Source organism: Rhineura floridana, chromosome 16, assembly GCF_030035675.1.
Source record: "Rhineura floridana isolate rRhiFlo1 chromosome 16, rRhiFlo1.hap2, whole genome shotgun sequence".
NCBI classification, from domain to species: Eukaryota; Metazoa; Chordata; class Lepidosauria; order Squamata; family Rhineuridae; genus Rhineura; species Rhineura floridana.
The window spans coordinates 35,667,040-35,681,888 of NC_084495.1; the positions used below are offsets into that span (position 1 = coordinate 35,667,040).

At 40.4% G+C, this 14,849-nt stretch overlaps 1 protein-coding gene across 2 annotated transcripts in view; it reads right to left on the reverse strand.

The window, feature by feature from the left end:
- The window catches only part of LRCH2 (leucine rich repeats and calponin homology domain containing 2), a 43,804-nt gene that overhangs the window by 8,269 nt on the left and 20,686 nt on the right, over positions 1-14,849 (reverse strand). The window contains exons 7-14 of one of the 2 annotated variants that reach the window (XM_061598317.1): positions 9,658-9,745; positions 8,932-9,007; positions 7,655-7,752; positions 7,480-7,547; positions 7,219-7,320; positions 4,695-4,763; positions 3,409-3,457; positions 2,826-2,942 (exon numbers count right to left, since the gene is read on the reverse strand). In XM_061598317.1, coding sequence (XP_061454301.1) covers positions 2,826-2,942; positions 3,409-3,457; positions 4,695-4,763; positions 7,219-7,320; positions 7,480-7,547; positions 7,655-7,752; positions 8,932-9,007; positions 9,658-9,745 — 667 coding nt within the window. Of the gene's footprint in view, positions 1-2,825; positions 2,943-3,408; positions 3,458-4,694; positions 4,764-7,218; positions 7,321-7,479; positions 7,548-7,654; positions 7,753-8,931; positions 9,044-9,657; positions 9,746-14,849 lie in introns of both variants that reach the window. The other variant, XM_061598316.1, reaches the window with a different exon arrangement.

Genomic DNA, 14,849 nt, shown 5'->3' on the forward strand with positions numbered 1-14,849 from the left:
CGGAGGAAGAATTTTGTTCACTGATTGGATTTTATTCCTGAGCGCTCAGTTTGTATAAAGCAGTGTCAATCACAAAGCACTTAGCCATGAAAAGTGCTTTTCCACACTTTCCGTAACAACTGTGTGAAATTGGTCTTTATTCTCATTTTATATAGTAAGGAATTCAAGGCTGAGAAACACTTGACTAGCTCCTCCGTGGATCTAGGCTTTGAACCACAGCCTTCAAGTGCACTTTGGAGCTACAGTTTAGTGTAACAAATGCTATCAAGACTGGAAATCACAACTGATTTTTCTTGCATATCCTCCAAATGCTTATTGCCTTAAAACATAAAAGCTAGGAAAACACTAGTTCATGGGGTCTGCATGTCAAGGAATCTTTCAAAGTTGGCTGTAAAGTTCTCTTTGCCACTAGGCTCATGCAATTAAGAAAAACATTCTCCGTAAAAGTCAGCTGGTGATCTGTTTAATTTCTGTGTGATTCTTACTGTATTTTGATTGCTGTAAATTGTTCTTGGTGGACTTCCGGGAAGGGTGACTTCGCCTGTGCTGCCCTTGAGACGAGCTCTTGTCTCAGAGGAAGCTTTTTCAGTTTTAAAATCAGTCAGAACGTTCTTTTTGACTGGTAAAGATTTTCTCCCGGGCAGGGAGAAACGTAGAGATTAACCACAAAAGCCTGTTTTTGTTGGGAGGACTGGATTTCATTAATTTATGGGAGAAAGTTCAGCCAACAATGCCGGATGGATTTCCAACAAGCTCTAACTGATTAAGCGACACGTTTATCTTTTCTTCAAAGAAAAACGGACTTTAACAGGCAAGCATCCTTCTTTCTATTTTTTTTTTCACTTGGTTTAAATCGTTGCAGCAAAAAGAGATTTGTCAATGAATCAGCTATAAAGATCTTCTGGGTGAGTCATAACTCTTTTATTCACGAAATTAAGGAGGAAAGAAATTGAAAAAGCTTATCCTTGTTTTTATTGCAAAAAGCTGGCCTGGAAGTGCATTCTAAAGATACAAACGGAAGAGGGATTTCTATTTCGAGGAGGGGAAAAAAATAAATAAATTTGATTTATGAACTTTGGAGTATTGTATGTCTGGGACTATTTTCTTTTTGGTCTATTTCATTTTGACGAATCTACTTGTTCACGACGCCACTAACTGTTTTGAAGCTGGGAACTAAATTTGTTTTGTATTCCTGAACATATAAGAGATAAGGCAGGCTGTATTGTCTGCACTGTGAAGTCATCAAGCCTGAATTACTAACCCAATTGTGGCTGAAATAATTTTTGTTTCGTGGCTTTAAGAATGGCAATCAGGAAAGTGATTGAGACCATGGAAGAAATTATGTTTCAGAAACTAATGGATGAGATTGAGATAACGAAACAAACCCTGAAACAGGGTAGACAGGAGATGAAAATTGAAATTGGCAAAATGACGCAGGAGCTTAAAGAAATAGGGGATCTGGTGAGAGAGGAGATTGATGGGATTAGAGATGAGAAAAGAAAAATTAAAGGGAAGATACAAACCTTGGAGATTGGAACAAATGTGGAATTGAAAAAGATCTGGAGTTTATGGATATTAGAAATAAAGTTTACTGTTTGGAATTCAACGTTGTCTCTGAAGAAATTAATGAAGATATTAGAGATAAAGTTATCAATGTCTTGGATAATTTTCTGGACTGGAATGATGTGATGGAGCTTGACATAGAAAAAATCTATGGAATTAACTACAGATATGTGACAATGGAAAAATTCTCAAGAGATGAGCTAGTGCATTTTGTAAAAAAGAAGAACAGAGATATGACTTTACAACAATATTTTAACAACATATTCAGAATTGATGGCAAGGAAATATCTGTGACAAAGAAAAATCCTATCAGACTCTTATTATATGACTATGACAGCAAGATTATTATGGGATACTGATAATGGAAGAATGGATACTGAAATTACTGGACTGAACAGGACTATTGAAGATGGAAGATGGAATTAATATTGATAATGGAAGAATGGTTATTGAAATTATTGGACCTAACAGGTTTGATGAGATGGATTAATCTATATGTTTATTTGGACTATGGCTATGGCAACAAGATTATTATGGGATACTGATAATGGAAGAATGGATACTGAAATTATTGGACTGAACAGGACTATTGAAGATGGAAGATGGAATTAATATTGATAATGGAAGAATGGCTATTGAAATTATTGGACCTAACAGATTTGAATGAGATGGATTAATCGACATGGTTATTCGGAGAAAAATTGAAAGATATATCTCTCAAGGAATTGAAACCTCTCTTTGACTTTTTGTGGATAGAATAAAGTAATGTTTATGAGATTTGATGATTAACTAAGATAACTACTGGAGGAAAGTGATTTTATAATATAATCTAAGAGACAGGATTGTTATATATTGTAGACTTACAACTGATCTGCGACAAATCGGAAGTCAACATTTTATTGTTTAATTATTTTTGTTTTGTTTTTTGTCTTTGAAAATTTGAATAAAATTAATGATAAAAAATAAATAAATTGTTCTTGGTAAGTTTTTATGAAACTATGGTATACAAATAGTTTTTAAAATAAGCATAAATTAATGCATACTACAAACCAGCATTTGGCTATTTGAGCTGTCGTTCAACGGCAGCACTCTGTTGAGGGTACTTTAGCAGTCCCTTGCTTATCAGCATTTAAAAAGTATGGCCAGACTTATACCTTAACCAAGGCTCTCTTTTTTTACAATAAAATCGTAATTTTACTACAGACATGCGGGCCACTAATCGGGTTAAGCATTAAATCTGCCACCACAAAGCAGCAACATACCTTGAAATATTCTCTTCTGATTTGCTTGCTCCGCCTCCTCTCCTCATTTTGCCAGATAACTGGTTGCATGTCTGGCCAGTGTTGCTCATCTGGATTTTCTTTCTGATTCTCCAGTGACTGAGGGGAGAAAGAAGCCACTTTACAATGCCAGGAAGCCCACACTCTGATCATCCAGTAAGAGCAAACATTCAGATTAAGTTATGTATATAATGATCCTCAGAGTGCCCTGCCAGAACCAACCCAGATGAGAAAACAAGTAGGGCTTCTCCTAAACCAGGGATGAGGAACCATATTACCATGGGGGCTGCACTCCTTTGTGGGCAACCATCTAGGGGCCACATGCCAGTGGGAGTTGGGGCAACGGATGTGGCTCTTAGCTTAGTACCGCAGACTACAGTCCAACTGTTTCTACGTAGGAGAGTGCTGGGAGGGTTACATTTGCCCCCCAGGCTTGAGGTTCGTTCCCCACCCCTACCCTAAGCAAAGAGGTGGCGATGAAATCAAGCCAGTCATGGAAATAAAAGCAAAAGCTTCCCCAGCCTCCCAGAGAGGTATGTCTGACACTTGTGCATCTCTGAGTTACCTGCCAACTGAATGGGGATGATGGAGAGTTTGCTTCATCTGCTGAAAGGCTGGATGAAAACACACACATGGTTTGTTAGATGGGATATTTTCCTCTTTTACACTGAACCAAGTCATGCAACGTACAATTATAAACATAACTTTCTTAAAAGTCTGTGTCCAGATGGCCTAGGAAAGTAAGAATTTAAGGAAGAAAATGAGAAAATAACCCATGAGAGCTGAGCAGGTGTGGATGATCAATCAGAAAGCTTATTTATGAAAGAATAAACCAGTCTAAAAAACCATCATGTTTTGCCTGTTCACAGGAAAGAAATGCTGATAACTTATTGTAACTACAATCAATGAGAGTCTCTATTAAGTTAAGTAACATAATCTGAGAGAAAACATGAATTTAAACAGGGCTGCTTTCATATCACTACTTGTCTTTTGTGCATGTGACTCATGGAAATGTATTCTTGCCACAACACTGAAGTGTTAATTTTAATGAATAATCAGCTCTACTAAAGAGCTTTGAAAGCTTAACACCAAGATTAATTGTTTTCTCAAGTACTCAGAAGACTTTTTTAAAAAAGGCTTTTTATCTACTTACTTGAATATATTAAAGTAGGAATTCAGCTGTTATTGCTGACTACTAAAAGGTAAAGGTGTCCCCGCACTTGTAGTGCGAGTCGTTTCCGACTCTCAGGGTGACGTCTTGCGACGTTGACTAGGCAGACCGAATATATGGGGTGGGATTGCCAGTTCCTTCCCCGGCCTTTCTTTACCCCCCAGCGTATGCCAGGTACTCATTTTACCGACCACGGATGGATGGAAGGCTGAGTGGACCTCGACCCCTTTTACCGGAGATTCAACTTCCTCCTTCCGTTGGAATCGAACTCCGGCCGTGAGCAGAGCTTCATCTGCGTTACCGCTGCTTACCACTCTGCGCCACAGAGTGGCAATAAATCAACATGATATCTATGGAAAGTTGTTAGTGTGCATTTCAAAAGCCCATTTCATAAAGCACACTTGTGCCTTTACCTCTACCCTTAAAAACACTATTGAAATCTTTACAAAATGTTGTAGGCCATTACATTCTGAAACATCACCTCAAACACAGCAGTTATCAAGGGAGCCCTCGTGCAGTGGCGCATTCTAGAATCAATTTTTGCTACCTCAAGGTAATGTAGAACTTTCAAGAAAGAATTGGGCACTTCCAACATAGCTTTTTGTCCCCACTCCATTCCCCTCAGCGAACCACCAGGTTCACAAAAAGTACTTTAATTCTAAGAAAAGCACAATTACTACCTTTTTTCTGATTCCACAGTTTGTTTTGGTCTGTTTCTTGAGCTTACTGAGGTGGAGTGATTCAGAAGTCTAAAACCAAAACAGACACTTGAAGTCACAAAATCTGCATACTGAAATGACATTGCTTAAACTGCATTACTTTTACAAAACCTTGAGCAAACAGTCATATCTACGAGTCCTGCCACCTCTTTGTTTTTCTCAGGATAAACAAGTTACTTTCATACCTATTGTTCTCAACCAATTTGAAGCCTGCAGCTCATGGGTTAGATGGCCACAGGAGGCAACTGTGAGAATCACTGCAGAACATTCAGTCCGACTAGTAAGGGCTCGTGACATAATGAGTAAGATAGAAAATAAAAGATTTATGACTAGATGGAGCAGTGACAACAAGGAAGAAAGATTTAGAAGAGGAAATGCGATAGGAAAGGGCTGAGAGGAGATAAATAGTATTCACCATGGAAGTGTTATTTGAGGACAGGTACAGTAGCAGTGCTTCTGATCTATCATTTGAGGGATGCAAGACATAAAGCACCCCCATCTATTTCTGAGACAGATGTACAAAGCATGCCTCAGTAGACCTAGCATACCTGTGTCCTGCCTGGCCCTGACCTGGCCCCAGACCCCGAGTCCTCAGAGGACAAGCAACAGAGCCCACAGGCCATGGACCCTGAGGAGCAGGCAGGGGGCCCTGATTTCAAAGCCAAGGATCCCCTTGACAGGCTCTCTGGGTTGTTACCCAATGAAGAACCTCTGGAAATGTCAGAGCAGGTGGAATCACCCTTCAGTCCTCAAGAGCACTGACGCCACAAACGTCAGATCTGGGCTCAAAAGCAATGGCACACTATGCATCTATGGACCCAGAGTCAGCAACCTGCTCATGAATAAGCAATCCCTGATATTTCTCCACTGCCAGCAGCTGTGGTGAGGGTGTGATGCAGGAGGACACAGTACATAGGGCCTCCCTTGTTTCTACCTCTAGTTTGCCACCTGGGCTCCTTCAGGAGTAAGACTGCGATATAAATCCAACTAATTATAATTATTATTGCTGTGTTGCACCTCAGACTGTTTCTTGAAATTGCATGTGGACATTTTGACCTATATGGATTTCCTATGTTTAACCTTGGTTGTTTGGACTGTGCTGCACCAGAAACCCTGTCTGTGTTCAGTAAGTACTTCGGTGAGAAGCTAGTATTTCCGGGACTGGGATCTAAAACCCTTAGGGGACCCTCTGGAGTGTAACAATCTGTCCTGTACTGGACTTGGACAGAAGTATTGCCACTGTTAGAATTCTAACCACTGGAGAGACTTGCAGGTGCACTTGCACACCAAAAAAATAAGTGGATATTTATTTTGTGGATTAAATTTCGTGGATATTTATTTTAATATGTATTTAATACCGTTTCTTTATATAGAAGGAACAGGCTTTCATTTTTTTAAAAAAATATGCCTGAAGAACTTGCTCTCCCATGTAAATTCTCATCACTACCAACCTCAAGAAGTATTTGTATTATTAGAATTCCAAAGTGCTTGCAGTTTTGTTCTCAAAAGGAGCCATTATGGAAGGATCCAATTCTCACCTATTTTTTAACTATCACATTATGAACTGCCCTGGAATCAATTTTTTAAAATTAAGGGCAGCAAAAATATTTTAAATAAAACAGAAAAGCAAAAATGTTGTAAGAACCAGTTCTTTGTCCATTGCGCTGTCATGTTAAATTCATGCGCTGTAAACACAAAATACCTTGATGCGCGTCCTGCGACCCTTGTCCTCTGGAAGAGCTTTTCACTGAATGAAGTTCTATAGCTTAATGGCCTCCGTCTGAATTCGTATTTCATGCACATCAAAACCCAAAGATGGAAGAAGGAAACAGTATAGGTTGACAGGAGAGGACAGGGAAGTCATTAGTATAGTAAGCAGAAAGTAGTAAGGAGGTAGAGCTTTAACAGGGTTTTAAAAGACAAAATGCTCAATGGTTGGGCTGTGGGTTACATTTTTTCTTTTGAAGACGTACGAGTTGGAAGGTTTTGAGTAATCAGACTTTTTGAAAAGGCACATGGCAAACACAGAGTCTACTACAGCACCCTTCCAAATACTAATTCTTATTCCAATTACAGAAAACAAAGTAAAAAACAAAGGTATATAAAAAGTATAGTTTATATTCGGCCAAATTGCTGAAATCTGTTTCAACCAGCCCCAGCTTTGCACTTACCCATTTTAAAGTGGACCAAGTACACCAAGTACACTTAGTTGCAGAGAAGCAATGACGTCAGTGCATGTTTGCCCATGCTGTATCTCAAATGTGTGAATATAAGATAAACCAGCTCCCTCTTCTCACGGTGGCCAACCAGGTGCCCCAATGGGAATCCCACAAGCAGGGCCCAAGCCCGATTTGATTTCTTGGTTAACCTTCTGAGTACGCACGTTCACCACGTTCTAAAATCCCACAAGCTGGTACACAAAATGCAGCCAGGGAAGCTGCATACATAGATTCACCTGCTGTTGTGACCAGTAAGCTAAAAATACCTGTTCTTCTGTTCTTGTTGCAGCAGCTGGGCAGCTATTTTCCTTAGGTCAGTCACTTCCTTCAGTTCATCCTCCTCTGCCAACACCTGCTCCTTCTGAACCCTAAAAAAAACCCCACACGCACAAACATTTCTGTTTTGTATCAGACCAATGTGCATGCCGGGACAACAGCAGGAAAATAACTAAGACTCCCTCCTCCAATAGCTCCCTTTATTTCCCATCCTAGTTAGAATGCCTAGTTGGCACTACTAAGGAACCCACCTTTTCTCATCTCCCCAGTTTTCGTTTTGTTCTGTTTTCTGAGACTTCTCAGTCTGTTTTCCTCGTTCCTTTACAGATTTTTTTTGGGGGGGAGAATGAATGCATGGGTCACATCATTGTAAACAATGGAAAAAGACTAGATTGTAAATAGTATTTTGGATATTAACAATGTTACCTTAACATAAGACATTGATGTCCCAGTTTGTACATCTCCTTGATCACAGGAAGCCACATCCTCTGAGCTGGGGTCAAGGTAATCACACACCTCTGGGTCTGGTGATCAGGGAGGAAGACAGAGCAGGTAGAAGAAAGAATATATATTTTTAATTAAGTTTATAAACCGACCTGGCCTGAAGGCAGGAAACCTTTGTTTCACACATCATCCCATAACTATGAACTGATGGCTGTCACAACACAGGAATAATCCTTAAGGGCAAACTGATGCAAAGTCAAAGAAAGCTAGAGTTGCAATTTGCTGTTCGTTACTTTCATACACGTGATGAAACTTCATGGTTTTATTTTTAAACCATTGAGTGGTCAGCACAACAACTGGGCATTAATAGAGGTGCCTCTAATGCCACAGAGTGGCCCAATTCGAACTCAATTCTCATCCGTAGTTTAGTGCTATGGATTAGCCACAACTTAAATACTTCCCCATAGCCTGCCTCTAGTACAGCTGCATGGAGCTTGGAAGCATCTGCTTGTATTTAAACTGGTCACAGATTGCCCTCGTGTCCAACAAGAAGAAATCGTTCGTTTAAGCCAGTGCTGTGGAACCTCAAGTCAGGGGGCCACATTCAGCCCTTCTAGGACTCTCAATTCAGCCCTTGGGATTCTCCCAAGACTATAACCCTCACCATTCTTGCTCTGCAGTCGCCTTAAAATTCTTTTTTCTGGTTTGAATGTGTACTTGAACTGTGATAATGCCTCTTGCTTACATGAATGGAAGATGAATATGTAGAAACCTCAGGCTTTGTGTCACTAGAATGTATCCCGCTGTACAAACGCAAGAGTCACATCTGTTGCTCTGTCTGTTTTGCCTCTGGCCATGGCCACACCAGGCATTTGCCCCCCACAGAAGGCTGCCCATGAGGGAATGCTGAAGCAAGGTTCCCCACCCCTGGCTTAAACAACCATTTACTGACACAAGCCAGGATCAAACCATGGTTTATGGCCCTGGCTCGTTTCCAACCACCACAGTTTAAACTGACAGAAATTCCCAATTCAAAACTCCCATTCGTTTAAATCAGGATGCTATCAATCTTCTCTTCACAGATGAACTAGTGGAAAAGAAAGGGAAGCATGTGAGCCTAATGCTCTTGGAGGCCTGCACTCTGTGCACTGAAACATGGTGCAATGTTGTGTCCAAAGCAAGCCAGTACATCACAGAACTCCAAGTACCTCAAAGAAACCATTCCTCTACATTCCTGAGAACCAGACATTAGGATTTACCTTTATGCAATTCAGGTTTATTTCCTAGTAACTGATTGTCGTTTCTGAGAGTCTGCTCCCTTGTCGATTCCGATACCTGAGAGTGAAGGCTGATTGTGTCATCATCAGATGGCTGAAAAAAGCGGTTAAGAACATAATCTGCATATTCCACTTCTATATAATAATATTCACAAACACCACCATCACTAGAGACTACTTTGGTACACTTCTGGATGACAGGCCTGTGCACAGAGCATTTCCAACTCACCGAGACAACAGAAGACGTATTTTTCCACTTTTATCCAACTGATAAAAGTTTTAAATGAGTTTCTTAAAATGTCCTAATGTCAAAAATGCTACAACATACTCTAGTTCTGTTTGCTTAATAAACAAAAAGTAACACTTCAGGTGGATTTCATTTTACCATCATCAAGTTTGCAAGATAGATTTAATGCTAAGGGGTTGCTTATCGGATTGAACTAAAAGTGGCAACAGCAATGCTTCAGAATGCTATTAAGGATAAGTATATAACAAAGCATGCAAGCTATCTTACTGTACTTTGGAGCAATTTTTAAACTACATTTTATGGAAATCAAATTGAATGGAGACTGTAGCCAACTAAGCTTTCCCAGACAAGAGAAGGCAGCCAGGACACAGAATCAAAGAAACACACAAAAAGGAACAGAAAGAAAAGCCACTGCCACTTCTACCTCTTTCATTTCAGTAATTTGAAAAGGGCAGACTTACTTCTGTTGTGGATAACCTTTTATCCCCATTATCGCTACCAATGCCGGAGTCTGGGCCATGGTTTTTATTTGGATAAAAATCTTCCATACTGTAATAAAAGAACAACCACCTTATTTGCGACCAATATGATGAGGCAGGTTTCCGTTTTCTGAATGATGAAGAGCCACTTCTGTAATATAAGATACTTCTTTTGACAATGGATTTGCAGAAATTCTTAGTATTAAAAAGAGAGGTCCCACTGGTATGCAATTGGATAATCACAAAACGTAGAGGTGAAAGGAACTATCTTGCCCGATTGTCCTGCAAAATGTCTCAAGGCAAGAGCCATGTCAGACAGGTTAGATGGCTACTCCTCCCCTTTCATGATGAGACCCAAGTTCACAGCTCCCTCCCCTTTTATCAGGGCTTTCCATAACCCAGAAAGCCACTTCGTACTCATTACTTACCCATCATATCATAGAGATAAAGCCATATGGCTCACCCCTTAACGCTTTAGTCCCCATATATTATTGTAACCAAGTACATGTAATTGAATTAGTCCTGTATTCTACCCTAATCTACCTCTATTGCAGTTTGTCTATTGTAGACTGTAAGCCCCTTGTGATAAAAGATCTTTCATATCTGTTCTTTGTAAATTGCCATATACGTAGATGGCGCTATATAAATAATTAACGTCAGAAAGGTAGCTCAGCAGGCATGCGCAAATGTCATCTTCCCGAGATTACTGAAATTATTATTTATTATAGACACATCATGGCGGAGAGACTGAATATAACAGGAAAAGGCATCCTGATGCATTTCTGCAATCACATCAAAGTTCCTTTTTGTGCTATGATCTTGACCAGTGTACACATACACTGTTAAAGAAAACACACAAGCTCATTTCTATAGCAAGTTGCTCCTGTGGCAATTCCAAAGCTTAATTCTAGAAATTCACAGAGCAAACACAAACAGCAGGCACGTTGAGTGGAATGCACAACCGTGGAGGGGAAACTGTTCATTCTCAGTAGAGTACTCAATGCACGCACACGACATCTGGAGGGAAGGGTGAGCACATATGTAAATTACTCTTTTCCAAATACTTACAGGTGGCAACAAGGAAAGGATTGGGTCCATTTGCGAGGAATGCATTTCCCTTGAACAGACCCACAGGCTTCTTCCCCTGCTGGCAAGAACAGCCTTCACCAACCTTGTGGTCTCCAGATGTTTTGGACTACAACTCCCATGCTTGCTGAGGCTAATGGCAACTGAAGTCCAAAATATCTGAAGGGCACCAGATTGGTGAAGATTGGGCTAACACATTTACTGTCCACTTGGAGCTATATTGGAGAACGGTCAGGTCAGCTGTATGCCTTAATCTCTCTGGAAACCAGATATGAGTTAGGGAGGGTTCTAATAGCCTGGAGACCATTTTTAGGTATCACTGGCAATTCAGCAAATTCTATTTATTTATTTAACAAAGTTTATATACCGCTTGAATGTAAAGACTAAGCTATTTACAAAACATTAAAATTATCAATAAAACAGTTAAAATAAGTAATTAAAGCATATTTAAATCAATTAAAATGAACTTAAGTTTGCAGGACAGATGCTTCATATTTGTGCCCAAGATTTAATAAATGCAGTTATACATTGGTAAGAAGAAGGAAAACACTGCACATATGCAGTGTTCTGTTAATGGCCATGGGTTGGTGATGCTTGGAAACTAGATTCGGTCATTCTGAATGCCAAAATCTAAGAAAAAATTGAACAGAAACCATTTCACAAGCATTCTTAATTTATAACCAACTACCAATGATCCTGTGAGAAGTTGTCCTGAAATCTCTATGAGTTAAGCCATGAAATTCAATATAGCTTTTCTGACATTAATTCAAGGTTGTTGTTTTTTGGCTCCTGGAGAATAATGCAGTTGTTTGGCAGTGGTGGCAGACTTCCCCTTCAGTAGAATTGTTCAATTTAGAGGACAAATAGAAGAAAGCAACTTCTGCATTATGGACTGACCTATGTGGCCGTAAGAAAAGTGACACTTTGAGTCGTTTTTAACCACATAAATACTTCCTTGTTCCCCACCCCTCCTCTTGTACAGCTTTGAGGAGAGGATTGGAACCTTTGTTTTTAATCTTGGCCTCTTTCAATCAACCTTAGTTTCAACTAGCCATACGTTTGGTCCAGTTCGGACACAGAGACAAGCTGTGGTTTATTTAAGCAACATGCTTCCAGTCTCCTCCACATCAGCGAAGGAGGGAGCAAGGGCTCACACCAGGCTCATTCTTGTAACACTACACCACGGGTCACAAACCTGTTGCCAGTGGTTGCTGTGGTGCCTGCGAAGGCCTTCAGTGGCACCCCCAGCAGGCAGCCCAGAATCTGAGCTTTTTTAAAAAAAAGTCTTTAGCCCTCCTAGAAAGAAAGTTATGGAGCAAACTGTGCAGGTACCCTTCTAAGTGATTTCTGTGAAATGAGCCAACCTGGCAGCTCCAGCCCATCAGTGTTATTAGCTAATGAGTGAAGTCAGAGCTGTGACTGATAAATGAGTTGTATGGATACCAGGCAATAGGAATCCCTAGGGTTCTAAAGAGCTGCTGTTCTGCCCTTCCTTTTAGTGCACTTTTCCTGCTTCTGTATTTTTTTCTAGTCCTTGGAATCTCCATAGTCTACCGTTCTTTTTTCCCTTGCAACCAAGATGCATCTTTCCTGTACTTGGTCCACTTGAGATCAGGTAGTACCTAGAATTTTTTTTCTGCAAATACTGCTACACAGTAAGTGTGGGTGAACGTTAAAGAATCCCTCTTCCCACAAAGTCAAATATGAAAGCTTTGCAAAGAGGCTTAGGCATGTTTTCTTCTTTGCAGGAGCTAAAGACCAGGGACTCACTAATAATTCAGTGTATAGTTAACTTACAATACAATGGTATACACATCTACTTAGAAGGAAGTCTCTGTTTTTAATGGAGGTTACTTCCAGGTAAGTGGGTACAGGGTGGCAGCCTAGGCTTTGGTTTAGGACTAACACTGGGGAAAGACAGGGTTCTTGTGCCTTTAACAACTGTATGGTAGGCAGAAACTCAACAGGTCAAAGATTTTCTAGTATGGAAATACAATTATGGGAAAAGCTCCACCATGACTACTCTCTAACTTTGTGTTATGCCATGCACCACCATGGTAGCCAGTTTTTGTTATGCCACCCCGCCAGGGCAGCTATTTTGCAACTGGTGTCTTCAGCACACTCTCAAAATTTGAAACATGCCCTCTGATCCAAAAAGGTTGGTGACTCCTGCACTAAACTCTGGTTTAGCACTAGAGCCAAAGCCAGCCAGTAAGTGTGCCCCATATGGAGTGGGGTAAGCAGAGGCAGTATTAATGTGGCATGGGAGATGAGCAGGAATTAAAAAGACACTTAGCTATATGGCATACTTTATGAAGGTTTTCCACAAGGTGGAATACTTACAGTGCCTTGCAAAAGTAATCAGACCCCTGACCAATGCTCTCATATTACTGAATTACAAATGGTACATTGCCATTTCATTCTGTTTGATATTTTATTTGGAAACACTAAAACTCAAAATCAATTATTGTAAGGTGACATTGGTTTTATGTTGGGAAATGTTTGTAGGAAACATAAAAAACTGGAACATGTTGCTTGAGTAAGTATTCAACCCCTGTGCTGTGGAAGCTCCCAGTTTACACAGATGAAAGAAATTGCCCTGTCGAGGACACAGTTAGTTTACCATTGGCCTTCACCTGTGAATCATTACAGTTGATGTCACATTGTCAGGATAAAAACCCCACTGTTGAAGGATCATTGGTCAGGCTGTGGATCTGAAGGAAAATGAAGACCAAACAGCATTCTACAGACATGAGAGATAATGTAATACAAATGCATAGATTAGGAAAAGGGTACAAAATAATATCCAAATATTTGGGTACCCCAGTGAGCACAGCTGGATCAATAATCAGGAAGTTGAAGCTACATCACACCACCCAGGCACTGCCAAGAAAAGGCCGTCCCTCAAAACTCAGCACTCGAACAAGGAGACTTGTGACAGAAGCCACAGAGAGGCCAACAATCACTTTGAAAGAGCTACAGAGTTCAGTGGCTGGAAGTGGAGTCATGGTGCACCAGTCAACCATATCAAGAGCTATGCATAACACTGGCCTGTATGGGAGGGTGGCGAGAAAGAAGCCGTTACTCAAAAAGTACCATCTGAAAGCACGTCTGGAGTTTGCCAGAAAGCATGCGAGTGCCCCAGCTGTGATATGGGAAAAGGTTTTGTGGTTAGATGAGACCAAGATAGAGCTTTTTGGCCAAAACTCAAAGAGCTATGTGTGGCACAAACCTAAGACTGCCCATGCCTCAAGACACACCATCCCTACAGTGAAGTATGGTGGTGGAAGCATCATGCTGTGGGGATGCTTCTCATCAGCAGAGCAGGGCATCTTGTTAAAACTAAAGGAAGAATAGATGGAACAAAATACAGGAAAATACTGCAAGAGAACCTGCTTCAGTCCACTAAAAAACTGAAGCTTGGGAGGAAATTCACTTTTCAGCAGGACAATGATCCCAAGCACAAGGTCAAAACAACACTGGAGTGGCTCAAGAACAAAAAGGTGAATGTCCTACAGTGGCCCAGTCAAAGCCCTGATCTCAATCCCATTGAGAATCTGTGGCACAAGCTATGTCCAACCAAGCTGAACATCGTGGACTGAATCTGCCAAGAATGGACCAAAATCCCTCTGACCCTGTGTGCAAAGCTGGTACATACCTACCCCAAAAGAGTTAAAGCTGTTATTGCAGCAAAAGGTGTCTCTACCAAATATTAATGTGTGTGGGTTGAATACTTATGCAAGCAACATGTTTCAGTTTTTTTATGTTTCTTACAAACATTTCCCAACATAAAACCAATGTCACCTTACAATAAATGATTTTGAATTTTAGTGTTTCATAATAAAATATCATACAGAATGAAATTACAATGTACTATTTGTAATTCAGTAATATGAGAGCATTGGTCAGGGGTCTGATTACTTTTGCAAGGCACTGTAACTGCTATAATGCTTAGGTTACTGAGACACCAAACCCACTGTAAGTATACACGCTTTGAGATGGAAACGAGTCTGCACAAAAATGATAATTAGGAGGACAGCATCCTAAACCTTAAAAACCTGGACTTAGATTCTAAGTGCTGAAATTAT